This window comes from Rattus rattus, chromosome 9, assembly GCF_011064425.1.
Source record: "Rattus rattus isolate New Zealand chromosome 9, Rrattus_CSIRO_v1, whole genome shotgun sequence".
NCBI classification, from domain to species: domain Eukaryota; kingdom Metazoa; phylum Chordata; class Mammalia; order Rodentia; family Muridae; genus Rattus; species Rattus rattus.
In genome coordinates, this window is record NC_046162.1 from 85,411,329 (window position 1) to 85,437,807 (window position 26,479).

Here is a 26,479-nt window from a genome sequence, read left to right on the forward strand (position 1 = left end):
AACACAAGGAAAATCTTTACACTGGCCTAACTTTCAACATGGTGTTGCAACAATTTCTATACCTCCCAAGGCAATTCTTTTTAAGATTTTCACTAAGTATTTATTTCATTTTCATTATACGTACATCTCTATGTGAATGTGAATGTGGAGGCCAGAGGCTCCTCCTACAATTGGAGTTACAGGTGGGTGTTAGCCAGATCTTCTGGTGCTCCAAACCAAAAAGCAGTGCGGGCTCTTAACCACTGAGCCGTCTCTCCACTCCCCTAAAACAGCATTCTGAAATAACTTGGCCTAAACATTTTTTAAATTACTATTTTTTATGAACATTGGTGTTTGGCCTGCATGTATGAGGGAGTCAGATTCCCCAGAACAGAACACTGTGAGCTGCCATGTAGGTGCTGGAATTGAACCTGGATCCTCTGGAAAACCAGCCAGTGCTTCTAACCCCCATCTACCTCTCCGGGCCCTTTAACAGTTTTTAAGGCAGTTATTTGTTAGAAATTGAACCCAACCTTTAACATGTTTAACAATTATTGGTGTGTTTGTGTGTATGTGTGTGTGTGAGTATGAGTGTGTGTGTGTGTGTGTGTGTGTGTGTGTGTGTTTTGAGACAGGGTTTCTCTGTGTAGCCTTGCCTGCCCCTGGATCTCACTCTGTAGACCAGGATGGCCTCAAACTCAGATCTGCCTACCCAGCCTCCCAAGTGCTAGAATTAAAGGCCTGTGCCACCACTGACCAGCAGGGGCAACTATTTTAAACTAAATTTTTGAGACACAAATCTCACAATGTAGCCCTGACTATCCTGCAACTGTATAGTCCTGGCAGGTTCCAAACTCCCTGCTTCCCAAGGGCTGGGAATAAAGGGGTGTGACACACCTAACTTCTACTTGGGTATCTTTTTACTGGGAGTGAAGCTGGGAACCAGCAAGATAGCTCAACCACTGAAGATGCTTGGTGACAAGCCTGGCAACCTGAGTATTGTCCCCACCCACAAAGTAGGAGAGATTAGCACATGTACATTGTCCGCAGACATCCAGAGTCAGAACATGGCATTCTCAAGCCTACATACACACAAAACTATTGGGAGGCAGAGGCAGGAGGATCTCTGTGAGGCCAGCTTGGTCTACGGAGTGAGTTTCAGGGCAGTCAAAGATACACAGAACCCTATCTCAAAAAAAAAAAATAAATAAATAAAACCGGGGTTGGAGGTTGGGGATTTAGCTCAGTGGTAGAGCGCTTGCCTAGGAAGCGCAAGGCCCTGGGTTCGATCCCCAGCCCAGAAAAAAAGAACCGAAAAAAAAAAACCGGGTTGGGGAGAAGGAAAAGAAAAATATATATATATAATATATATATATATATCTCACAATCTTTTATTGTTTTGGTTTTTAAATTAAATAGAATTACACCATTTTCTTCTTTTCCTTTAACCCCTCCTGTTGTGTCACTTCCACAAACATGGCCTCTGGCTTTATATAAAATATATATGTATATATATTCATAGGCAAGATCAATTAAAGAACATACAGAGAAAGGTCTAAGTAGATAAACCTGTAGGCCAGACATAGCCATACGGATCTATAATTCCAGTACTTGGAACACAGAGGCAAGAGGATCAAGAGTTTAAGGTTGGGGGCTGGAGAGATGGCTCAGTGGTTAAGAACACTGACTGCTCTTCCAGAGATCCTGAGTTCAATTCTCAGCACCCACATGGTGGCTCACAACCATCTGTAATGGGATCTGATGCCCTCTTCTGGTGTGTCTGAAGACAGTAACAGGGTCTCTACACATAACAAATAAATCTTTTTTAAAAAAGAGAATTCAAGATCATCTTCATCTTCAGTTACCTCAGAAAAAGCCCTCTTCACCAACTCTCTAAGTTCCATCCCTGGAACCCACTCACAGAGTGGTAGGAGAGAACGTTTCCTGCACAGTTCTCCCTGACCTCCACTTCACACTGCTAAGGCACTCACCATCCATACACACACTAGAGGTTCTTATACACAAAATAAAATTAAAAAGCAATCCAAAATAACACCTCCTCAGGGAAGACTACATTAAGATGGTAACAAAGTAACAAGAATGCTGGGCTTCCCTTGGGGCTTGGGTGGGGGCTGGGGGTCCAGGTGGACAAACGCTTCATCCCAACATTCAGAAAAGGCTTGGGCAGGTGGATAGATCTCTGGGTGGGAAGCTAGAGTACTCTATGAGTTCTAGGCCAGCCCCTCACTCTGTAGTGAGACCTTATTTTAAACAAACAAACAAAACACTTGGGTCCAAGAAGGAATCTCATCGTGTTTAATGGGTGATCATAACATTATCAAAACCCAACAAAAGTGCAAATGTATAGGCATATTTTATAACTGCATTGTAAAATTCTAATGAGATCGTAGCAGTGATGCTGCAGTAGCCTCCATCCCACGAGTCCTGCAAGAAAGAACAGCTTATCTACGTCCCTTTACATGGGCCACCTTAGTTTGCCTACCTTTGCCCAGCAAGAACACCAGAAGGCAATTACATCGTGAACCTTGACACATTCCCTCCCAGGCTCAGCCCACGGGCTCCAGTCAACCATTCTCTCTATACTAAACTCCGACTCTATGGCGTTCATTCCACAGTCATCCTAGGCGTTTCAACTTCGGTTGCCAACCATCTCCACGTTATCTCAGCCTCCTCTGGAGATGTTTGAATCAACTAACTTCCTGTCCCAGACACTTTTCAAGCCTGGGACAGTATTCTCTTCCTTCACAGTATTGTTTGCTATGTCCGTCACCTCTTAGTACCTCTTCTGTAAGTCACCGAAGCTCTGACTTCCTCTTCATCCTCCTAGCTCTTTTACTCATGGCTTGCTATCTGTCCCAATTTGCTTCTCTGTGCTGTGATAAAACACTGACTGACCAACCAGGGGAGGAAACAACCAGGCAGGAACTCAAGGCTTGAACCTGAAGGGCTGGGCTGAAGCAGACCACTGAGGAGAACCGCTTACTGGCTTGCTCAGCTATTTTTTTTTTTTAATTTACTCATTTTTCTGTGTATGCGTATTTGGTATATCTGTGCACCATATGTGCCTGGGACGAGAGGAAGCCAGAAGAGGACATTGGGTCACTTGAGAATGAGTTATGAATGGCTTCGAGCCTCCATGTGGGTACTAGAAGAGGAAGAGCCACCAGTGCACTTAACTTCAGAACCAATGCCCCAGCCCCATTCTCTTCTTACTCTTTGCCGGGGGAATGTATCTTAGTTGATAAAGTGTACATGAAGCTCTGCATACATGAAGCTAGCATACATGAAGCTCTGGGCTTGATCCCCAGCACCTACTGAACTAGTTGTAACCCCAGCACTTGGACTGATCGATGCCAGATGATCAGAAGGTCTAGGTCATCCTTTGCTACATAGCAAGTTCCAGGCCATCCTGGGATACAGGAAACTGTACCTCAAAAAACATCAACAGTTAAGTCATGCTTGTCCCTGCCATGTCTGTTTTCCCGTTTATTGGTTTTGGTGAGTTGGTTGGTTTTGATGTTGGTTTGGTTTGATTTTGTTTAAGAAAGGATTTCTCTGTCTATCACTGGCTGTCTTGGAACTCACTCTGTAGACCAGGCTGGCCTCAGAATTGGACACTGCATGTCTCTGCCTCCCAAGTCCGGAGACTAAAGACCACCACTGCCCAGCAATTTCTTGTTTGCTTTTTTTAACTGAGTCTTCTCCATTTGTATGCAGACATGCTTTCATCCTAGTATGATGGCACACACACACACACACACACACACACACACACACACACACACACACCCCTGAAGACCTAATACTTAAGAGATTGAAGCAAGGGTTGATTTAGATGGTAGAGCTTGCCTAGGAAGCGCAAGGCCTGGGTTGTCTGGGTCCCCAGCCCGGAAAAAAAAAAAAAAAAAAAAAAAAAAAAAAAGAAAGAGATTGAAGCAAGAGAATTGCCACAAGTTCAAGGCCAGCCTTGACTATATACAGTGAGCTCGAGACCAGCCTGGACAACAGAGTGAGGCCTATGTTTAAAAGATCAACAATAGGGGTTGGGGATTTAGCTCAGTGGTAGAGCTTGCCCTAGCAAGCACAAGGCCCTGTCTGGTTCCCTCAGCTCCGAAAAAAAAATACCACCATGCTCTATTCTATATTACACATACACACACACACACACACACACACACACACACACACACACACACACACACAAAATACTTTAACCTACCCTACATACTCTCTCTGTGCCACAAACTCTCATTCTGTAGACCTGAATGGCCTAGAGCGCTCTCTCTCTCTCTCCTCTTCTCTCTCCTCTCCTCTTCTCTCCTCTTCTCTTCTCTTCTCCTCTCCTCTCCTCTCCTCTCCTCTCCTCTCCTCTCCTCTCCTCCTCTCTCTGCTGGCCTTAAACTCAGGATCCGGGGTTGGGGATTTAGCTCAGTGATAGAGCGCTTGCCTAGCAAACGCAAGGCCCTGGGTTTGGTCCCCAGCTCCGAAAAAGAAAAAGAAAAAAGAAAAAAAAAAAAAAACAAAAAACCTCAGGATCCTCCTGCTCAAGTTTAACTACTGGGACTACAAGTTGCCCACCACCCCAGACTTACCTCTTACTTAGTACCACTTACATAGTATTACTACATCATAGCTGATTCTAAACTACTTCCAGTCAAGCAAACACCCAATCAAACCATGAAGGTCGCTTTTTTGACAGCCAGATCTGCCTGATTCCATAACCAACCATAGCTTTTATGGTTTGCTTTGGCTTGCCTTGGATTTTTGTTTCTTCTTGTTTTGTATTCAGGTCTTGGGGGTGAGAGCGTGTGGTTGTGGCTGTGTGTGTGCTCTCACTCTCGTGCTCTAGTGCTGAGACCAGAGGAGAGAGTCTGGTATCCTGCTCCAGCATTCTCCACCTTATTCCTTTGGAACGGGGCCTTACTCTGGAGCTAACTATCAAATTCCTGCTGCCCTCTCCCCCTTCCTCAGTTCCTCCTCCTCCCCCTCCCATAGCACTGTGCACCTCCACGTCCAACTTTTTACATGGGTGTTAGATTTGAACTCAGGTCCTCATGTTTATTCAGCAAGTGCTATCTGTCTAGCCCCTTGTTTTATTTATTTTCTTAATAGTTATTTGTGTCTGTGTCCTGTATACACAAGTGTGTGCACACAAGTGTGTATTTGTGTGTGTGTAAGTGTGTAGACCAGAGGACAGCTTTCAGAAGTTAGGTATCTCCACTATGTGAGGTCCAGAGGCTGCATCCAGGTCACTAGACTCAGTAACAACCATTCATATGCACAGAGCCACCTTTCTGGCCTCTTGCTTTACTTTTTTGAGACAGGATCTCCCTATATGGCTTGGCCTGGAAAACACTATGTACCCTAGACTGACCTCCAATTCGCCTCAGTCCTCCTCCCTCAGCCTCTGAGTCCCTGGATTGCAGGCATAGGCCACCACACACATCTAATTGGTTCGTTAAGCCTAGGGAGGCCTGGAAATGGTGAGCCTCTTGCTTGCACCTATGGAATGCTGGGATTACAGCCATGCACACAGTTTCCTTTTTGGTTTTTTGTTTGGTTGGTTTGGGTGTTTTTTGTTTGCTTGTTGTATTTGTTTTTTTGTTTTTTTGTTTTTTTGTTGTTTTTTTTTTGTTTTTTTTTTTTGAGAGACGTGTGGCTAAGGACGACTTTGAACTTGATTCCTTTACTTTTGCCTCCCAAGTGCTCGGATTATAGTCATACGTTGTCAAGCTTCATTTTCCTTATGTTTTTGTTTTGATTTCATACTTGATACAAAGCCCTGCCTTACCTGGTTTCCCCTACATAGCCCAAAATCTTCTAGATATCCCAAAATGGTCTTAAGCTCATCTCTGGCCTCCACCTCCTGAGTGCTGGGATTATAGGCACGTGCCACTACATCCGGCTTGAATTTATTTTTTTCCTTAAGATCCATTTATTATTATTTTATGTGTATGAGTGTTTTGCCTGAATGTATGTCTGTGCACAGTGAGGCCAGAAAAAGGCAGCAGACCCCTGGCACTGGAGTTGAAGTTGTGAGCCTTAGTGTGAGTGCTAGGAACCAAACCCAGGTCCCTGCCAGAGGACTAAGTGCTCTTAACTGCTGAGCTATCTCTCCAGCCTGTTGACTTTCTTTCAGTTAGCTGTGTTTCCCTACATGCTTTGTAAAATCGCCCACTTTTAACCACTGGTCATGACATTTCTTCTATTGGGATCTACTCCAGGGTTAGGTGCCTCATCAATTGATTGGATTTTGAAGTCATATCTTGCTTTTAATGACCTCTTATTATGTCCTTAACTATTAGCATACAAAATTGGCAAACACACATTTTTTTTACTTGATTTGAGCCAGGTACGAGGCTCTCTTTGGTCCGAAGGCGGTGGGCAGGCAGGTGGTGTGCGGGCTGTGGAAGGAGCACCTGATGTGGGGTTTGTTTGTTTGTTTGTTTGTTTGTTTTTAAAGATTTATTTACTTATTATATATAAGTACACTGTAGCTGTCTTCAGACACACCAGAAAAGGGCATCAGATCCCATTACAGATGGTCGTGAGCCACCATGTGGTTGCTGGGAATTGAACTCAGGACCTCTGGAAGAGCAGTCGGTGCTCTTAACCTCTGAGCCATCTCTCCAGCCCTTTTGTATTTTTTTGTAAACACACTTTTCTTAAACATGTACTTTAAGAATCAATTTTAGTATAAGAATCTAATCAAAGCTGCCGTGGTGGCATAAACCTTTAATGCCAGCACTTGGGAAGCAGAGATAGATCTCTGCGAGTTCAAGATTAGCCTAGTCTGCATATTGAGTTTCAGGACAACCAGAACTACATAACAGAGAGACCCTGTCTCAAAACAAACAAACAAGCAAAAAACCCTCCGTTTGCTACTGTTTCTTTCCATAAGTCTACAGTTCACCTAATAGAGCCACCTGCATGTTAACTAGGGCAGATACATGAGGTAAATGTGTCTCAAGACGTTAAGTTCTGTAAGTCTGCCTTTACTGTAACCCCTCTGTGTCTGGAACCCAGTGTTTAACAAAATAGTCTAACATGACTACTGCTGTCACACTCATCATATGTGAACATAAACAAGTGGGAGACACACAAAACTGCTGTGGCCAGACTCTCAAAAGCCTCAGTCCTGTATGTGCTCCCAGTTATGGAAAATCAATGTCATATTCTCTCCAGAGAGCTGGGTTGAGTCAATCATATGGGAAAAATATTCATATCTTTTCTCTCCACTTACACTTGACTTGTCTTACACACCTGCAATTAAAGGCTTGACCTCCTATGCCTTACTTGGTTTTTGGCCTTTTTTTCCCCCCCAATTGATAAGATCTAATTGCCCACCTAAACATACAAAGCCCAATACACATCCATCCCTTAAAAACATTCGTAACATTAATTGGGGATGCGGCCAAGAATCAGGTTGCAATGAACCCCACCAACACAGTTTTTGATGCCAAACGGCTGATCGGACGTAGGTTCGATGATGCTGTTGTTCAGTCTGACATGAAGCACTGGCCCTTCATGGTGGTGAATGATGCAGGCAGGCCCAAGGTCCAAGTAGAATACAAAGGGGAGACAAAAAGTTTCTATCCTGAGGAAGTGTCTTCAATGGTTCTGACAAAAATGAAGGAAATTGCAGAAGCTTACCTTGGAAAGACTGTTACCAATGCCGTGGTCACGGTGCCAGCTTACTTCAACGACTCTCAGCGACAGGCAACAAAAGATGCTGGAACTATTGCTGGCCTCAACGTACTTCGAATTATCAATGAGCCAACTGCTGCTGCTATTGCCTATGGCTTAGATAAGAAGGTCGGGGCTGAAAGAAATGTGCTGATTTTTGACTTGGGAGGTGGCACTTTTGATGTGTCAATCCTCACTATTGAGGATGGAATTTTTGAAGTCAAATCAACAGCTGGAGACACCCACTTGGGTGGAGAAGACTTTGACAACCGAATGGTCAACCATTTCATTGCTGAGTTTAAGCGAAAGCACAAGAAGGACATCAGTGAGAACAAGAGAGCTGTCAGGCGTCTCCGCACTGCCTGTGAGCGGGCCAAGCACACCCTCTCCTCCAGCACCCAGGCCAGTATTGAGATTGATTCTCTCTATGAGGGAATTGACTTCTACACCTCCATTACCCGTGCTCGATTTGAGGAGTTGAATGCTGACCTGTTCCGTGGCACACTGGACCCTGTAGAGAAGGCCCTTCGAGATGCCAAACTAGACAAGTCACAGATCCATGATATTGTCCTGGTGGGTGGTTCTACCAGAATCCCCAAGATCCAGAAACTTCTGCAAGACTTCTTCAATGGAAAAGAGCTGAATAAGAGCATTAACCCCGATGAAGCTGTTGCCTATGGTGCAGCTGTCCAGGCAGCCATTCTATCTGGAGACAAGTCTGAGAATGTTCAGGATTTGCTGCTCTTGGATGTCACTCCTCTTTCCCTTGGGATTGAAACTGCTGGTGGAGTCATGACTGTCCTCATCAAGCGCAATACCACCATTCCCACCAAGCAGACCCAGACTTTCACCACCTACTCTGACAACCAGCCAGGTGTACTCATCCAGGTGTATGAAGGTGAAAGGGCCATGACCAAGGACAACAACCTGCTTGGGAAGTTTGAGCTCACAGGCATACCTCCAGCACCCCGTGGGGTTCCTCAGATTGAGGTTACTTTTGACATTGATGCCAATGGCATCCTCAATGTTTCTGCTGTAGATAAGAGCACAGGAAAGGAGAACAAGATCACCATCACCAATGACAAGGGCCGCTTGAGTAAGGAGGATATCGAGCGCATGGTCCAAGAAGCTGAGAAGTACAAAGCTGAGGATGAGAAGCAGAGAGATAAGGTTTCCTCTAAGAACTCGCTGGAGTCTTAACGCTTTCAACATGAAAGCAACTGTTGAGGATGAGAAACTTCAAGGCAAGATCAATGATGAAGACAAACAAAAGATTCTTGACAAGTGCAATGAAATCATCAGCTGGCTGGATAAGAACCAGACTGCGGAGAAGGAAGAATTTGAGCATCAGCAGAAAGAACTGGAGAAGGTCTGCAACCCTATCATCACCAAGCTGTACCAGAGTGCTGGTGGCATGCCTGGAGGAATGCCTGGTGGCTTCCCTGGTGGAGGAGCTCCTCCATCTGGTGGTGCTTCTTCAGGCCCCACCATTGAAGAGGTCGATTAAGTCAAAGTAGAGGGTATAGCATTGTTCCACAGGGACCCAAAACAAGTAACATGGAATAATAAAGCTATTTAAATTGGCACCATAAAAAAAAAAAAAAAAAAATTCGTAATAACCTGTAAAGGTACAGTGTGGAATCTTAACGTCGCCCGCCATATTGTTCTGCCACAGCTTCTCTCCCTCTCCCTCCTGTCTCTTCCTCCTTTCCATTCGGTTTTTGGCTTTTTGAGAAGGTGTCTCACTATAGTATAGGCTAGACTATAGCCCAGGCTGGCCTTGAACCCACAGCAAACCTCCTGCATCTTCCCCCAAAGAGCTAGGATTATAGGCCTAGCTAAATACATTGTTTTTCCTCAGTGATATGTTTCCCTTTTTTGTTTTTTCACTTCCTCAGAAGTTAAACAAAAGCTTTATTTTCTAATTGGGTAGCTGAGAGAAGAGGTTCTGCAAACAACTCAGGAAACACAGTGAGAATCCCAAATCTCAAGCCAAGTGTAGTGTGGGGCAGGCTTGTAGTCCCAGCATTTCACCAGTGAAAAACTGGGGTTTTCAGTTGGCATTGGCCACCCGTGACCCGTGGGAGTAACTCAGGGGTAGCACACGTGACTCTCTTGCTGGGTTCTAGGTTCAGTCCCCGGCACTGGAATAATGAAAACTTTGTTTAAGTAGTTTAAAGTAAGGCTTGGTGGTACGCACCTGCAATCAGAACAGTGAAGTGGAGACAGGAACACCTAGAGTTCAAGGCCATCCTTGACTACATGTCAAGCTTGCTTAAGTTATGCGAGGCCCTGTCTCAAAAGGGAAAAGCAAAAACAACAAAAAAACAGAATCAAATGAGAAGTATTTTCTTGAAGTAATTATATTTCTTTTTTTTATCTTTTTTTCTTTTTTTTCAGAGCTGGGGACCGAACCCAGGGCCTTGGGCTTGCTAGGCAAGTGCTGTACCATTGAGCTAAATCACCAACCCCATTTCTTTTTTTTAAAAGATTATATATATGAAGTTTGTGTGCATGTGAATATAGGCACCTGAGAAGTTTGGAAAAGGGAGTCAGATCCCCTGGAACTGAATTTATAGGAAGTTGTAAGCTGCCTGTTATGGGTTATGGGCCTCAAACCAGGGTCTCCTACAGGAGAGGCAAATGCCCTTAACTGCTGAGCTGCCTCTCCAGCCTCTACTATGTAGCGTTTTAACTCAGCAGAATTATGTATTCAACGTCTGTGAAGAAAGCTTTAAGCCCGGAGTAATGCGCCCTTCAAACTTTGATACAAAATTAGCAAAGAACACCTTCAAAATATAAACTAGTAAATTGTATCCCCTCCTCTTCCCCTCTTTTCTTGAGGTCCACTCACTACTTCTTGTGTGTTAGGCTATAAGGACCAACATTTCCCCCTGCATCTTCTGCCTCCATCCAATTTGTGAGACGTGAGTGAACCTAAGAATGGACTTCCCTGCTGGGGAGATGCTCAGCAAGTATGGTACACCTCAGTCTGGTAACTTGTTCCAAACTCAGAACCCACCCAAAGGTTGAAGAATCCAAAATGTTTTCCTTTGATCTCTACATACACACATGACCCAGGTGCTCACCTCACACCTCTCTCTCACACCTCTCTCTCACACCTCTCTCTCTCTCTCTCTCTCTCTCTCTCTCTCTCTCTCTCTCTCTCTCACACACACACACACACACACACACACACACACACACACACATGCATTTTTCAAAAAGAGGAACTTCAAGTTAGGGGTGTTGTGCATAGTGTCTTTTAAAAAGCAGGAAAGGAACTTGCTATTTAGCCCAGGCTGGCCCTAAACTCCTGATCTTCCCGCCTCCACCTCCCAGATGCTAAGGTTACAGACAAGTGCCACCATGCCACTTCACCTTCTAACTCCTTAGCCTGGCCCATGTAAATGCAGGTAGGATAGAGCCATCCACGGTGCTGCAAGCTTTAACCTCCACACTCAGGAAACAGAGGCAGACAAAAAGCATGTGAGCTGGAGGCTAACCTGGGCTACCAAGTGAGACCTTGTCTAGAAACAAACAAAATAAAGAAAAATCAGCGTACCATAGTGCTGATATACAATAAGCTGTGTCAGCTCGTCTCGTTTTCTTGTTTGTTTGTTTGTTTGTTTGTTTTAATGAGTGTTTTGCCTGCCTGTATGTCTACATACCGTGTGTGTGCCCCTGGTCCTACAGAGATCAGAAGACTGTGTCAGATCTGCTGAGCCTAGAGTTACAGAAACTTATAAGCCACCATGTGGGTGCTGGGAACTAAACCCAGGTCCTCCAGAAAAGCAGCCAGTTCTCTTAACCCCATTAGTAATAGTTTTTTCCATTACCTTTTTTATAATTTTTTTCTCAAGAGGTTGAATTCTTTTTTTTTTTTTTTTTTTTTTTCTTCGGAGCTGGGGACCGAACTCAGGGCCTTGTGCTTGCTAGGCAAGCGCTCTACCACTGAGCTAAATCCCCAACCCAAGAGATTGAATTCTTTATTCTCCTATGATAAGACCTCTGCACCCTCTACATTTTAACTTGCCAGCTCCTGTCTCCCAATTTCCTATTTCCTAACTCTTTGCCCTCTCTTTTTCATTTGACGACTTTCGCCATACAGATTTTTGGGAGTCTCGTTTTATTTTAACTAATAGTACTAACACACGTATTTGCCAGCCTTCTGCTGGTGACCAACACTTTACTTCAGACGCATCCCCTATTTGGTGTTCAGCTTCCCCCTTCTGCTATAAACCACACGAGTAGACAGCTGTCTACAGCTTTCAGCTTTGATCTCTTTAAATCAGAATAAGAACTTTAAAACACTGTGGGCTTCCAACACAAACTCACTTGGACTTTATGATTTCCATATATATATATTTTTTTTCATTCCTCTGTCTTTCTGCACCCCAGAAGAGGCCATCAAATCCCATTACAAATGGTTGTGAGACACCATGTGGTGCTGGGAATTGAACTCAGGACCTCTGGGAGAGCACCCAGTGCTCTTAACCACTGAGCCAGGTCTTCAGCCCCCTGACTTCCCTAGTCTACCAACAATTATTTCTAGGTAGCCTCACCTGAACCCAAGCAGCTGCCCTGTGTGTGTCTGTGTGTGTGTGTTACATGTATATAGTATATGCACAGGGAAGTGGGGTTCAGAGGAGGGTGCTAAGGGTCTTGCTAAGTTGAGGATCCTTCCCTATCACTCTCCTCCTATTGCCTTGGGGCATGCATGCTCTCTCCTGGAGCCTAGAATAGGCCAGTGACCAGAAAGCTCCGTCAGTCCTCTGTCCTCTGCCTCTTCTATAGTACTGGGGTTACAGATGCAGGTGACCATGCATGGTCTTTTTACAAGTCTGAGGAATTGAATTCAAGTCTTCACGATTTCAAAACAAACAGTCTCCCCTGCTATCAGCTCAGTGCCTTTTTTTTTTTTTTTGTGACAATTGGGTCCAAAATTCAGTTATTCTTAGTTCCATAATAATGTCAAGGTCAACCCAGACTTGATTGGAAAAAAGGAGAGATAGATAGGGTCTGGCTATGCTGCTTATATTGGCCTTGGACTCACTGTGTAACCCAGACAGGCTTTGACTTGCAATTCACATGCCTCAGCCTCCTGAACACCTAGGATTACAGGCTTGTACCACCAACCCTGACTCTCAATCACATTAAAAAAAAAACCAAAAAACAAAAAACAACAACTTGATTTGCCTTGGGTCTTAAGGATGACTTACCAGTGAAGAGAACTTGTTATTCTTTCAGAGGACCCAATTCGGCTCCCAGAATTGACATGGTGGCTCACGACCATTCATTATTCCAGTTCCAGGGACCAACTGGTCCCTTCTGACCTTCAAAGGCATGCACATACTCGTAAGCAAAACATGGGCATACATAAGTAAATCTAAACTTTTTTTTTAATAAAAAGATTGCTTTGGCTTTTATCCAAAGTATCCAATATATTTTTCATAAAGAGAAATAATTTTCCTACATTCATACTGTACATGTTACGTAACATTTAATTAAATATCCACTTAAAACAAGACTAACTAGAATAAACCGGTTTGTGTACAAGCACTGACCCAGCACATGGGAACAATAGTATGTGGGTATATCTCAGCTAAAGTCTGTTCCCAGGGGTTCATTGTGTTCTGAGGTTCAGTATCACTTTCGAAGCAATGGAGAGCATTGTTGAGTCAGGTACGTCATCTAAGTAGTGACTCGTTAAAGTAGCTTCTATTGGATGGCTTCCAGATGGGCTTCAGATACTAATGAGGTGACACAGTCAAGATCACTTCGAGTTCTAAGCCAACCTGGTCTATGCACAGCCAGGACCACACAGAGAGACCCTTTGTGGGTCTTAACATCTCCATAAGCCCTCCCCAAATCCCTACAAGAATGCCAGACAATATAAGACATATGTCTTAAAACAAAGATTAGAAAAAAGAGAGGAAGTAACGAAGGAAGGAAGGAAGGAAAAGACAGAAAGGAAGAAAGAAGGAAAGGAGAAAGGAAAGGGAAGGAAGGAAAAGGAAAAGGAAGAAGGAAGGAAGGAAGGAAGGAAGGAAGGAAGGAAAAGAAATGGAAAAGAGAAAAAGAAAGCATCTTTTTCTTCAATGAAGCGTTCAAGAGGATACCAAGAAGCCTCTTCCCCTGCCGAGGGCAACACGTTTGAACAGAATCCAGTTACAAATCGAGAAGGTCGAGGCCGAGAACAAGATAAGGAAAACACCCGGTTCAGTCAGCAGCTGCTGGTAGTCGAGGCAAGCAGCTGCAGGGAGCAGGCACTCTTCTTCCTACATCATCTATACCGCTGCCCGCACCTGGTGCTGCGCCTGCGTAATGGCGTCACCCGGCCACCTTTCCCCCACCTCCTCCAGGACAACTATGACAAAAATGGCCCGAGACGAAATTTTTATGCTCCTGCATTCCTGAGCTGTGAAGCCATACAAGGAGCGCGGGCACACACAATCTCCACACCGAGAATAGGGTCAAAGCAGAGAGCTGCCTGCAGGGCCAGGACCCTGGAGCCTTTAAACGAAAAGAGCCAGAAGTAGGCCTGAGCTTGTAATCTCAGCATTCGGATCTGGAGGTGAAAGTCATCCTTATTAGCTACACAAGTGGTTCAAAACCAGCCTGTGACATGTAAGTTCCTTTTTCCAACAACATATGTGTGAGGTAAATCTGGCTGCCACCCCATTAATTAGCAGGACTGATTCTGCTGATCTGGCTGGCCAGGAAGGTGTCCCCTCTTCCCTCACCACTATTCTATTCCCCTTAGAATGCTGTGCTAGGTCCTAGACAGCCGCCTTCCCGGTCTTCAAGACATTACTTCTTTTTAATTTAAGATTTTATTTATCTTATTTATACGAGTACACTGTAGCTGTCTTCAGACACATCAGAAGAGGGCATCAGATCCCTTTACAGATGGTTGTGAGCCACCATGTGGGAATTGAACTCAGGACCTCTGGAAGAGCAGTCGGTGCTCTTAACCACTGAGCCATCTCTCCAGCCCTGGGGCCAGTCTTCAATGAAGAGTATACTAATAACTGTGCTTCCCGTAGAACCTGTAAATAGGCTCTTGAAAAGCAAATACTGCTGACTATGGTGGCGCATGCCCTTGGTTCCAGCACTTGGGAGGCAGAGGCCCTGGTTTACAAAGTGAGTTCCAAGATAACCAGGGCTGTTACACAGAGAAACCCTGTGTCAAACAAAGAAACAAACAAACAAAGAGACCCACCAGCACAAATCAGAAGATTCACATATAGTGACTAACAGTGCATAGCCCCTTTTAGTTTCTTTTTTTAAAGATTTTTTTTTATTTATTTTAAATATGTGAGTACACTGTAGCTGTCTTCAGACACTCCAGAAGAAGGTTTCTGATCCCATTACAGATGGTTGTGAGCCACCATGTGGTTGCTGGGAATTGAACTCAGGACCTCTGGAAGAGCAGTCGGAGCTCTTAACCACTAAGCCATCTCTCCAGCCCCCCTTTTAGTTTCTTATCCAGCATCTATTCATCTATTTTTTTTTTTTTGTTCTTTTTTTCGGATCTGGGGACCGAACCCAGGGCCTTGCGCTTCCTAGGCAAGCGCTCTACCACTGAGCTAAACCCCCAACCCCATCTATTTTCTTCTAGGTGAGCGTTCCCTGACCCACTCTGAGGAGAAACGGGCCCACATCGAGCTTTGGAAAACATCTCAGACGATGTTGCGCCGGTCCACACATTCCATCGCCATGGTTTTAAGGATCAGTTCATTAATAAACTTAAAATCAGAAGCCAATGAGGCGTAAGGACATGTGCTGGAGCTCATGGGAACAGGGGACTCATTCCTACTAGCAGAGCTACTGACAGAGAAACAGCCTTTCCGGGACTCCAAGATCCAGAGATGTAAAACTGTCCCTGTTTCATCCATTAAGTGAAACAAGACAAACACAGAAAGATGGGCTAGGGATATGTATAGCTCTGTGGTAGTTTACCTCAAACGTGCCAGGCCCTGAATTCAATACTTAGTACCATTTTTTAAGACAGTCAATCAGCTGTCAGTTATTAAACAAAACTCTCAGTGCCAGCAATTTGCCAAGGAGGCCCCAAAGCCTCCAATAAAATGCAGGCAATTGCCACAGGTTTAGCTTGCCCACCAGAACCAGTCAATAAAGATCATATTGCCTTGTATGAAGAATGTGCTGGTTTGACTGAGAGTGGCCCCATAGGTGTATATTATTCTGCCTGCTCAAAAGCCCCAAAAGACCACCAAGAAGCCGGCTCCAGTGTAACCGCATTAGGGTCTCTTTATTACAAGCTTGAACTTGTGTTCTCAGTGGAACAGCCCTGAGCTCTCATCAGGATAAGGTTTTATAGGGAATAGCACACAAGCAAGAGGGTGTTAAGACAACAGGTGTGAGCTCTGAAGCAAAACCATGAACAATCACAAACGGTCTGAAAGTACATCTGAAACTATCAGACTAAGCTTTGATTGACTGTTGCTAGGAAGTCGCTAGGGTGTAACTCGGGCAAAGGACAAGCCGTGGAGTCCTCCCTGGCACTTGGGTGTAGCTTGGGTTCAGATGCAGGTCAAATTCTCAGGCTCTTTTCTTTTAAGACCGGTATTGGTGCCAACATGGAGTAGGTTTGGCCTCTCAATATATCTGAGTGCTGAATCACCAGGGAGTGGAATTCTTTAAAATGATTAGAAGGATTAGGAGGTGTGGTCTTGTTAGAGGAAGTATGTCACTAGGGTACACTTTGAGGTTTCAAAAGACCATGGAAGGCCTCATCCGTCTCTCTTCCTTTCCGTTCCTCTCCCCATCCCCTGCTTGAAGATTAGGGTGTGTAGCTCTGTTACCTCTCCAACATCATGCTTGACTATCAGTGTGCTTCTCACCATGATGATAATGGACTAAACGTCTGAACCTGTAAGCCAGCCCCCAATTAAATGCTTTCTTTTATAAGAGTTGCCTTTGTTAGGGGAAAATAGGGGAGAAGGGTTGAAAAGGGAAAAGGGTGATATTGGAATGATAAGATAAAGGGTGGGTTATTAAATCTATTTTTAGACCAAAGAACATTAATAAGCCAAATACTTTACATTTGGTATGAACTTTGTATGTTGATGCAGATTTAAGATTGTATTTTGTGGGGGGGTTGGGGATTTAGCTCAGTGGTAGAGCGCTTGCCTAGCAAGCTTCAAGGCCCCGGTTCGGTCCCCAGCTCCGGAAAAAAAAAAAAAAAAAAAAAGAAGATTGTATTTTGTTACTACATACCGTATTCATGTTTCAACTCTTGTTTAATGTTCTTAATGAAACTCATTGACAAATGCAATGTGAAGTTCTGGTCTGTTTGAAAGTCGCTATTATGAACTGTTTTAGGATTATTAAGAGATACAAGTTAGTAGTCAATCAATCAAACTCATGGCCACGTTAGATACTATTTTAATTAATTACAGAAATATGTTTTCCTTCAAACAAGCCATGTTTGCCTATTCAGATATCCTACAGATAGAGTGAGGGTCTTTAGAAACCTCAGAGCTGGGGTTGGGGATTTAGCTCAGTGGTAAAGCGCTTGCCTAGGAAGCGCAAGGCCCTGGGTTCGGTCCCCAGCTCCGAAAAAAAGAACCAAAAAAAAAAAAGAAAAGAAACCTCAGAGCTCTACAGAACATGGCATTTAAAAATGTTTTATTCATAAAAGACTTTTCATGACAGAGAATTGTCAGCTCCTGGCAGCACCCCATCCTACTTCAAAGAAGATGATGAGCATCAGAAAAACCTCCTTTTGGAGTTAGCTTCAAATGTAGCAAGCTAGCCACCAGGTAAAAAACTACCCTGGCCTCCACCACAGACAGAATGTTGTCCAAGCTGTGGCAAATGTGGACATGGGGAACTCAATTACCAAGCTTTGCTAAGACGAGGTAAGTAGTCCTTCATAATTTCTGCCTCACAAAAAAGTCTGGTATATATTCTGAGCCAGCAGGCTGAAGACGATGCTCTGGTGACACAGAGATGTTTTGGGACTGTCCATTCGGACTGCACCTCTGTCCTTCTGTGCTTCTGGAAGGCGCTTGCTCTGCACTTTCTTCACTCTCGATAACATTCATTCCTCTCCCGACTCTGATGGAGGCTGAAGATTAGATAGTTGTAGTTTCACAATTAAGCTTAAACTGTTTAGGATTCGAGAAAAGGTTTTAGGGTCTAAGAAGATATTCTGAGGTCTATAAATACAAGTTTTAATAGAAAATGATTTCAGCACAGAACTCTGAACTCACTAAGATAGGGTAGATAATACTTTTTCTAAGGTAAATACAAATGGACTGGACATTTTGAATATAATTTTACTTGATAAGTTTTCATAATTGTTGTTATTGTATATAGTTTATTCATATAAGAGAAAGAACCTTTAATTGGACTAAAAGAAGGAAATGTCGGGGAATGTGCACTGTGTATTTAAAAGCTGACTTCTATGCCCAGACATCTGTTTGCAGTCCAGATGATGACATGGTCAAGCATCTTTGATCTCAATGTTAGGTAAAAATTACCTAATCAGCTAATTACCTGAGCAGAAGAACATGGGGCAGGACTTCCAATCCCAGAGAGGGGGTCTCAGAGAGATCAGAATAGATGGGAAGAAGAGAAAGGGAGGAAAAGGGTGTGGAAAGACCATGTGGATGGACCAGAAGGTTTTGCCATGCAGTCACAATGAGAGAACAGCCATGAAGACAACATGGAACCAGGGCAAGCCAGGGCAAGACTCAGATTACAGATAAAGGACCATGTGGTTAGGTAGTAGCAGCCTAGACAAGTTAGAATAGCTCAGAACCTGCCCAGCTAGTGACTGAAGCTTGTTAATAAAATACCACGTCTCCATGTCTTTATTTAGGAGCTAGAATGGTATCGAGCAGGTGTAGAAACATCCTGAAGTTATTTGAGAGCCTAAGAAAACCCCCAATAATTACTTTTACATGCCTTGGTCATGGTGTCTCTTCACAGAAACAGAACAGTGACTAAGACACAAGACAGAAAAAACAAGCTGAGTTAATGCAGTCTCCCTGCCTCCCCTCTCACAGTGCTGCAAGGATCTCAAGGCAGCAGAAGAGAGAGATGTCATCAACAGTCTTACTCCGCTGTGGGCCCTGCCGTCAGCAAGACAGCAATACCAACTGGCAAAGCAAGATGTGAACCTTACCAGTGGCCACACTGGCTTCCAGGATGACCAGGCCACTGTGCTCTTGAACCCAGAGAAGCTGCACCAGACCTTGCCCGTTAATAACATGCCAGGGGGGTTGGGGGTTTAGCTCAGCGGTAGAGCGCTTGCCTAGCGAGAGCAAGGCCCTGGGTTCGGTCCCCAGCTCCGAAAAAAAGAAAAGAAAAAAAATAAATAACATGCCAGGGAAGGGGGAGGGGCTTGTGGGGCCCCATACTTTCCTGAAGAGTTATACAAAGATAATGGTTGCTCAAGGGAAGGACGTTTTCCTCAGTGGTGTAGGCATTGGAAATGAGTTCATACTCTATAAACAAACTCTTTCCCACGCACCTGTATACAACCCTAATGAAACTATTGAGTCACAGAAAAAGGGTGGGTGCATCAAGGTAGAAGGGGGGCTGGTAACTGGGAAGAGGAAAGAGAGTAACAGTGGGAGGAAGACAAGCTGAGGGTAAGGGGATGTATATGTTCTAAATACATTATGTATATGTATGGAAATGTCCTAATGAAACTTATTGTTGTACATAATTAACAGTAATACAAAATTAAGAAAGCAGACAATAATCTTTTCCCTCACATATTTACTCTAGGGATGAAACGGCAATGATCTGAAGGCAGAGGAAGTAAAGGAAGGAGAGGGGATGGGAGGGAAGAGAGGAGGGAGAAAGTATGCTTCACAGATATATATAAAATTAGCTCTGAGGAAACCCATATTCACTACAACTGATAAGACTTATTTTGAAAATTAAACTTGCCCTTGCCTTTTCTCTTCTCTGCTCTGGTGCCCTCTTCCCTGTCCCTTCTCGCCCCATCCCTCCTCCTTCCCTCCACATGCTCATGGCCAGCCTTTGTTCCTCCCCTCTTCTACTCTTCTTCTCTCATTAAACCTCTCCATGTGGAAAAAAAAAAAAGTAAAACTTTGTTCTTATTATTAAAAAAAAAAGGGGGGTTGGGGATTTAGCTCAGGGGTAGAGCGCTTGCCTAGGAAGCGCAAGGCCCTGGGTTCGGTCCCCAGCTCCGAAAAAAAGAAAGAAAGAAAGGAAAAAAAAAAAAAACACAGCAATTCATGAGGCTGGAGAGATGGCTCAGGGGTTAGAGCACTGACTGCTCCTCCAGCGGACCCAGATTCAATACCAGCAACCACATGGCAGCTCACAACTGTCTGTAACTCCAGTTCCAGGGGATCTGATGATCTCTTTGACTCTGTAGGATCCTACGTGTATGTGGGGTACATAAGCGCTCTCTCTCTGCTCTCTCTCTCGCTCTCTCGCACGCACACACACCAAAGATAAATAAATTTTTAAAAATTTAATGTGAAGCCGGGTGGTGGCGGCGGTGGAGATGCACACCTTTGATCCCAGCACTTGGGAGGCAGCAGCAGGTGGATCTTTGAGTTTGAGGCCAGCCTGGTCTACAGAATGAGTTTCAGGGTAGCCAGAGTCACACAGAGAAACCCTGTCTTGAAAAAACAAACAAACCAGAAGAAGAAGGATCTAAGTTCAGTCCCCAGGACAAATGTAAGAATCCCAGGCCTCGGGGTTGGGGATTTAGCTCAGTGGTAAAGCGCTTGCCTAGCAAGCGCAAGGCCCTGGGTTGGGTCCCCAGCTCCGAAAAAAAAAAAAAAAAAAAAAAAAAAAAAGAAAGAGAAAAAAAAAAAGAAAGAGAAAAAAAAAAAGAATCCCAGGCATCCCCAGCACTGGGTGGGGGGTGGGAGGCAGAGACAGGAGAATCCCGTAGACTCTCCAGCCAGCCAGCCAGTCTGACTGAATCTGCAAGCTCCTGGTTCAGTGAGAAACCCTATCTCAAAAAATTATGTAGGAAACTACTGAGATCACCTGATGTCAAGTACTGGCTTCCACTCAGGCACACACATGCACATGAACACACACATTGAGTTTCAAAAGTTAGCAGGCAGGTAGTAGGATGGGTCAGTGGTTAAGAGCACACACTGCTCTTGCAGAGGACCTGAGTTCAGTTCCTAGCACTAACAGGTGGCTCACAACCACCTATATGATTTGAGATCCAGTAATGTCTTCTGTACTCCCTCATATAAATAAGAAGAATAAAACCCTTAAATAGTGAAACCGATAAGAGAGTGTGGCACATTCACAACTCTTAACAGCAGTAGAAGGGGATGCTCTTTCAGGAGGTTCCTGAGACGTGTAGAGGGACCCATCGAGCAGCCTTCACTCCTGGCTCACTCACTACCTTCTCCTCTGTACAGCAACCTACCAACGCCCTTCCTAGACCTCGCTGCACACAGGCCACTGGAAAATAATCGTCTGTGAGGCAGAATGAAAGTTTACAGGAAGTGCTGAAGGCACACACATTGGCCTAGCCAACTTCCCTGAAGACAACTGGGCCAAAAAAGCCAGGAAAAGCGAGGGAGAGTCTTCCCTTGACACCACTGAGCTAGCTTCTCCTGATCCTCCTGCCTTAGCCTTCTGGGAGTTGGGATTACAGGCAGATCCCACTCTACCCAGCTGATTATTATATTAGTCTCTGTATTTTATTTTTGCACTTAAAGACAGCTTCCAAATGAGAGTTTAAAAAATGAATAATCTGTAGGCTATATGTCAGATGAATAGACAACAAAGGGAAGCGAGTAGAAACACTAAAGGTTGTCTATTCTGTGCCCACCTTGACTGTAAGACAGGCCCAGAGAGCTGACTGGACCCACCCAGACGATGTGGGGCTCAGGTGCAGCAAGGGTAAACTTGGTTTTGTTAGGCCAACCGGGTAGGCACCAGACGTTAGGCCTTCAGTTTAACTTTCCCAGTGTCGTAAGGCATTGGTGCTCTGGATTTGAGCGATAAAGCCACACAATGTCATGGATCTGCAGGGAACAGATTTTATTTCCTAAAAAAGGGTGAAAAAGTCGGCTTCAGCAAATGCCAGAGCAGAGCAGTGAGTCAACATCTGGCCCAGTCAACTACTCACATGTGGACTTCATGTGTGGAAATAACTGTAAATAATTTAAAAGAACAACCCATTTTTTTGAGATTATTTTCTTATTATTTGGTAAAACAACTTTAAATCAAAATTCTTCTGGACCTGACTTTGTGTCCTCAGTTCTTTAGAATGCCCCTTGATTCTCTCCCTAGGCATTTTCCTCAAAAAGGTTGGGTGAATCTATGCTAAGCATGGTGGCTTACACCTTTAACTCTTGCATTCAAGAAGCAGAGATATAAGGATCTCTATGAGGTCAAGGCCAGCCTGGTCTACATATGAAGCTCCAGACCATCCAAGGTCTAGGATGACTACAAAACCTAGTCTCAAAAAGCCATTAATTAATTAACTAACTAATTAATTAAAATAGAGTGGATCTATATAATGTGCTCCATAATCACAGGATCTCTCTCACCTTCCCTCCCTTTCTCCTTCCCCCTCCCTCTTCTATTTCCTCTCCCTTTCCCTCAGAGGAACTCATGTAGCCCAGGCTGTCCTTGCTATGTAGCCAAGGCTGGCCCTACTATGTAGCCAAGGCTAACCCTTGAACTGCTCTTCCTGGCTGTGCCTCCCCAGTACTGGGATTTCGGGTGCATGCCCATGTCCAGGCTTTCATGTCTGTGAAGGTGCCTGTCTACCTGTGCTACCGTTAGGTAGCACTGCAAAGTCTCCTCTTCTTTCAGACACTGACCAGAGCCTGGGCATGCATTCCCTAACAATTCAGGCTCCCCATTCTCTAAAGCCCTACCCATTCCTCTTCCCAGCCTTCAGCAATAAAAAATAAAAATATCTTTCTTTAGATTTTGTTTTATGTATCTAGAGAAGAACTTATCAAACTCTGTTTCTGAATGACTACTATCTGGAAACCAGAGACAGCTGTGTATATCGTTATATGCCTGGGATCCCAGCACTAGGGAAGCAGAGGCAGGGGGATCAAAAGTTCATGGACAGCTTCAGCTACAAGCAGAGTTCAAGCCTATGTGTTTTGTGACTGTCTCAAAGCAAAAACAGAGCATATCTGTGTGTGTATGTGTATATATATATATATATATATATATATATATGTCTTGTGTGTTGTGTGACTGTCTCAAAGCAAAAACAGAGTATATCTGTGTGTATGTGCGTGTGTGTGTATACACACACACACGCACATGCACACACGCACATGCACACACACATGCGCACACACACACACACACACACACACACACACACACAAAATATGAGAGAGACCAAGCAATAAATTGCTCAGCACTTCAATGAACACACTATAGCATTCTTCCTGCTTTGAAAAGACAGTGCACACAGAGATGAGGCTGAGCAGTAACTCAAATGTAATTCAAATGACCTTTTCTTCTTTCTGGTTTTCAGAATTTTTGAAAATGGGTCTGACTGTGTAGTCCAGGCTAGCCACAAACTCACACCAATCCTACTGCCTCAGCCTCTCCAATTCTAGGATTAGAGGCAGTGCCCTTTCCTTGTACTTTCTTGTGCTGGAGAGAGTCTTGGTGGTGGTTGTCATAGTGTCTATAGTTTATCCAGATTCTGAGTAAGGTTTCTAGAGATGATTTAAAAGAGTAGCAAGACTGAAAAGTAATAACCCTGAAAAAGGTATTATTCCTCAAGAAGGGTTTGTTAATTTGCTAAACATGGATTCTCTCTGGGCAGCACAGATGGGAGCCATAGTGTCCGCAGGAGGTCTGTGGCTTGGGCATCTTTAATTATCCATGTCGCACGGTAGGTGTGCCCGTGCAATTCTGTGATTGGAGAGCAATGGCATTAGAGAGTCTTCGGAGTATGGTTCTGTCATGTATGCAGGCTCCAGAAACTGCTAAAGACACGAAACACAAGGCCAAGCCTACTTAGAAAGTTTAGAGGAAAAACATCAGCAGAATGCTCAGCTCGCCACGCTCCTAACCCTACGCAGAGGAAAGCCCAGGTCGGATGGGTAGTGCAGCAGGAAAAGAATCTGTCCTCAGGCTGCCCTGTGTGTGTAGGGACACAGAAAAGGAGTGTGAAACTCATCAAGCAGTTTTCTGGTGTGCGGAATGACATGGATATAAGAGGGACGTGTGGGGATGACGGGATTCAGATCCCAAAGCTTTATTAGTTAGTGATGTCATCACACTTCTCGCTGAGCTCACCCTTTGTTAGGTTACTCAGAGACAGAGGAAACCACCGTAGCCACCCAGCGCTGAAGGGTGTGTGCACAGCATCCCACACCTTTGTTTTTCTTTGGTGGAGCTGAGGGTCAAGCCTCTTTCTCTTTGCCACTGAGCTGCACCAGCCTCAACTTCTCTCCCTCTTCTCTTTTCTCTTCTTCTGTTCATTTATTCAGTTATTTACTGAGATCGTGTCGCACTCACTCTTATGTGAGTTCCCAGGCCTGGCCTTTACTGTCTTCTCTTTTTGAGGCAGGGTCCAGCTCATGCTGGCTTTGGACTCACAGCAATCCTCCTGCTTCAGCTTTCTGAGCACTGCGCCACACCAGGCTTCTTTTCTCCCTCCCCCTCCCTATCTCCTTTCCTTTCTTTCCTCCCTCCTCCCTCCCTCCCACTCTCTCCTTTCTTTCTTTTTCTTTCTTTCTTCCTTCCTTTCTTTCTTTCCTTCTTTCGCATTCGCCTTCCTCCCTCCCTCCCTCCTCTCTCCTTTCTTTGTTTCTTTCTTTCTTTTTTCTTCTCTTTCCTTCCGGCAATAATCTCAGCTCTCAGATCCTTCTGCTTCAGCTTCCCATGTACTTAGATTACAAGTGTGAATCTTGGGCTGGAGAGATGGCTCAGTGGTTAAGAGCAGTGACTGCTCTTCCAGAGGCCCTGAGTTCAGATCCCAGCAAGCACATGGTAGCTCACAACCATCTGTAATGAGATCTGATGCCCTCTTCTGGTGTGTCTAAAGACAAGGACAGTGTGCTTATATATAATAAATAAATCTTCAACAAGTGTGAGTCTCTGTGCCTGTCTTCCTCCAGTTTAGATGGGGTTTAAGTGGAAGCAATGGTTAGAAAGCAGTGGACTACACAAGCCAGAGGTTTGGCAGTGATTGGTGAGGAACAGACAGGGTCAGGAGTTAAAATGTGTGCTGCAAGGACAACATGAGAAATGTAAGAGGGAGGTCTCTGAGTATCTAGGGATATCTGACTCCCAGTTTCTTTGTCTTTGAGAACCAGGGATCCCCAGGTGTCTTGGTTACTTTCTGATGCCATGGTAAAATAGCCTGAGAAAGGCAAGATAGGAATAAGGGTTTATTTTGCCTCACAATTCAACACTATCTAGTCCGACCCTGGTAAAGTGACCCTGGCGGGAGCTTGTAGCTGTCACACTGCTTCCAGAAGCTGAGGAGCAGAGAGTGCCATTCACATTCAGTCAGCTTTCTCCTTTGTCTGCCCGGGAAGAGCACCACCCAGTTTTAAATTTCTGTCTTCCTACCTCAATTATCCTAGTCAGCATACTCTCTCACAGGCATCGCAAGAGGCTAAATGGTTTCTCACAGGTATGCTGGGAAGCTTTCCTCCCAGAGAGGGTTGGGGATTCCAGATCAGTCAAGTTGATAATTAACACTAGTCACCCTACCCGGTTGATCTTTAAGCCATGTGCAGCAGCTATTCGAGTGATGTCTAACATATGTACGTCTTGTAGAACCAGTCCAGAAAACTTCTGCTTGGATTCTGTTGGCCAGATCTTCGTCACATGGCCGTATCTAATTTACAGAAGGATGAGAAATTAATTCATTGGTGTGAGCGGGTCATAGGCTCAGATTAAGATCTTTGTTGCTATATGAAAAGACTAGCAGTGTATGCTGATCCTCTCAAATAGTATAAACAAAATGGGTCCTGTTATTCTGATTCCAGAGTATCCTGTGGAACTAGTGGGCAGGAAGCCAGCCAACCAGGCTCATCGAGAACCTTGATGGCACTGGTCAGGGACTGAGAAAGTCACTCTTCTTATCTCTTTAGGCACTGGAAAATCTTAACTATGTCCTTGGCTGACTAGGTTTTGCTTGCACATTGGCTCACATTCACTGAGCAAGTGCATACTGAACACTTCCCGTGGAACTTTCCCAGGCACCAGGAGCAGAGAAGGAAGACAAAAACTACACGTCTGGGTCCCTTGAGCCTACCGGTCCTTCAATTCCAAAGACTTGTCCTGTCTGGATTTCCTGTTTCTGCTTCTTGATTCTAGCTCCTCAATAGGAGAGACGCAAGTGCTACAACCGGCTACAAGGTTTAGATTGAGGTTATTCCAGCTCCTGACCTAGAACAGCCCCCAGGGACCGCTGTGCCACAAGTGAAGGAGAGGATGCTGTATCCCAGCACAATAGTGTCTCTTCTTCTGTGGTCCAGGGACCCATCGGCTGTGCAGAGACATCTGTAAGATATCAGGTGGTTAGAGAAAGCTGGGCCATCCTGACAGTGGTGACGGTCTGGGCCCCCTTGCCGAATTTGGAGAAGGAAAGAGTTAAAGTCAGTATCCTCTGGGGAGACTGAAGCAGAAAAGCCAAGCAGTGTGAGTGCGACGGCCCTCTGAAGAGAGCACAATGAGAGGCACAAGAGAAGCAAAGACACCCAGAGACAAGGGAACAAGCAAGTCGGGAAGATGGAACCCAGAGGACGCACAGCAGGGGGGCTGGTGGGGCCACTGATCCAGCGACACTATCAGAATCTATCCT

The 26,479-nt window shown here is 44.6% G+C and overlaps 1 protein-coding gene across 1 annotated transcript; it reads left to right on the forward strand.

Annotated features, from left to right (window-relative positions):
- Window positions 1-7,403: 7,403 nt before the first annotated feature.
- LOC116909441 (heat shock cognate 71 kDa protein-like) lies at window positions 7,404-9,295 on the forward strand. Its single transcript, XM_032913020.1, is given in 2 exon segments — window positions 7,404-8,883; window positions 8,885-9,295. Coding segments are annotated over 2 exon segments (1,761 nt in total). The 5' UTR covers window positions 7,404-7,431; the 3' UTR covers window positions 9,194-9,295.
- Window positions 9,296-26,479: the final 17,184 nt, after the last annotated feature.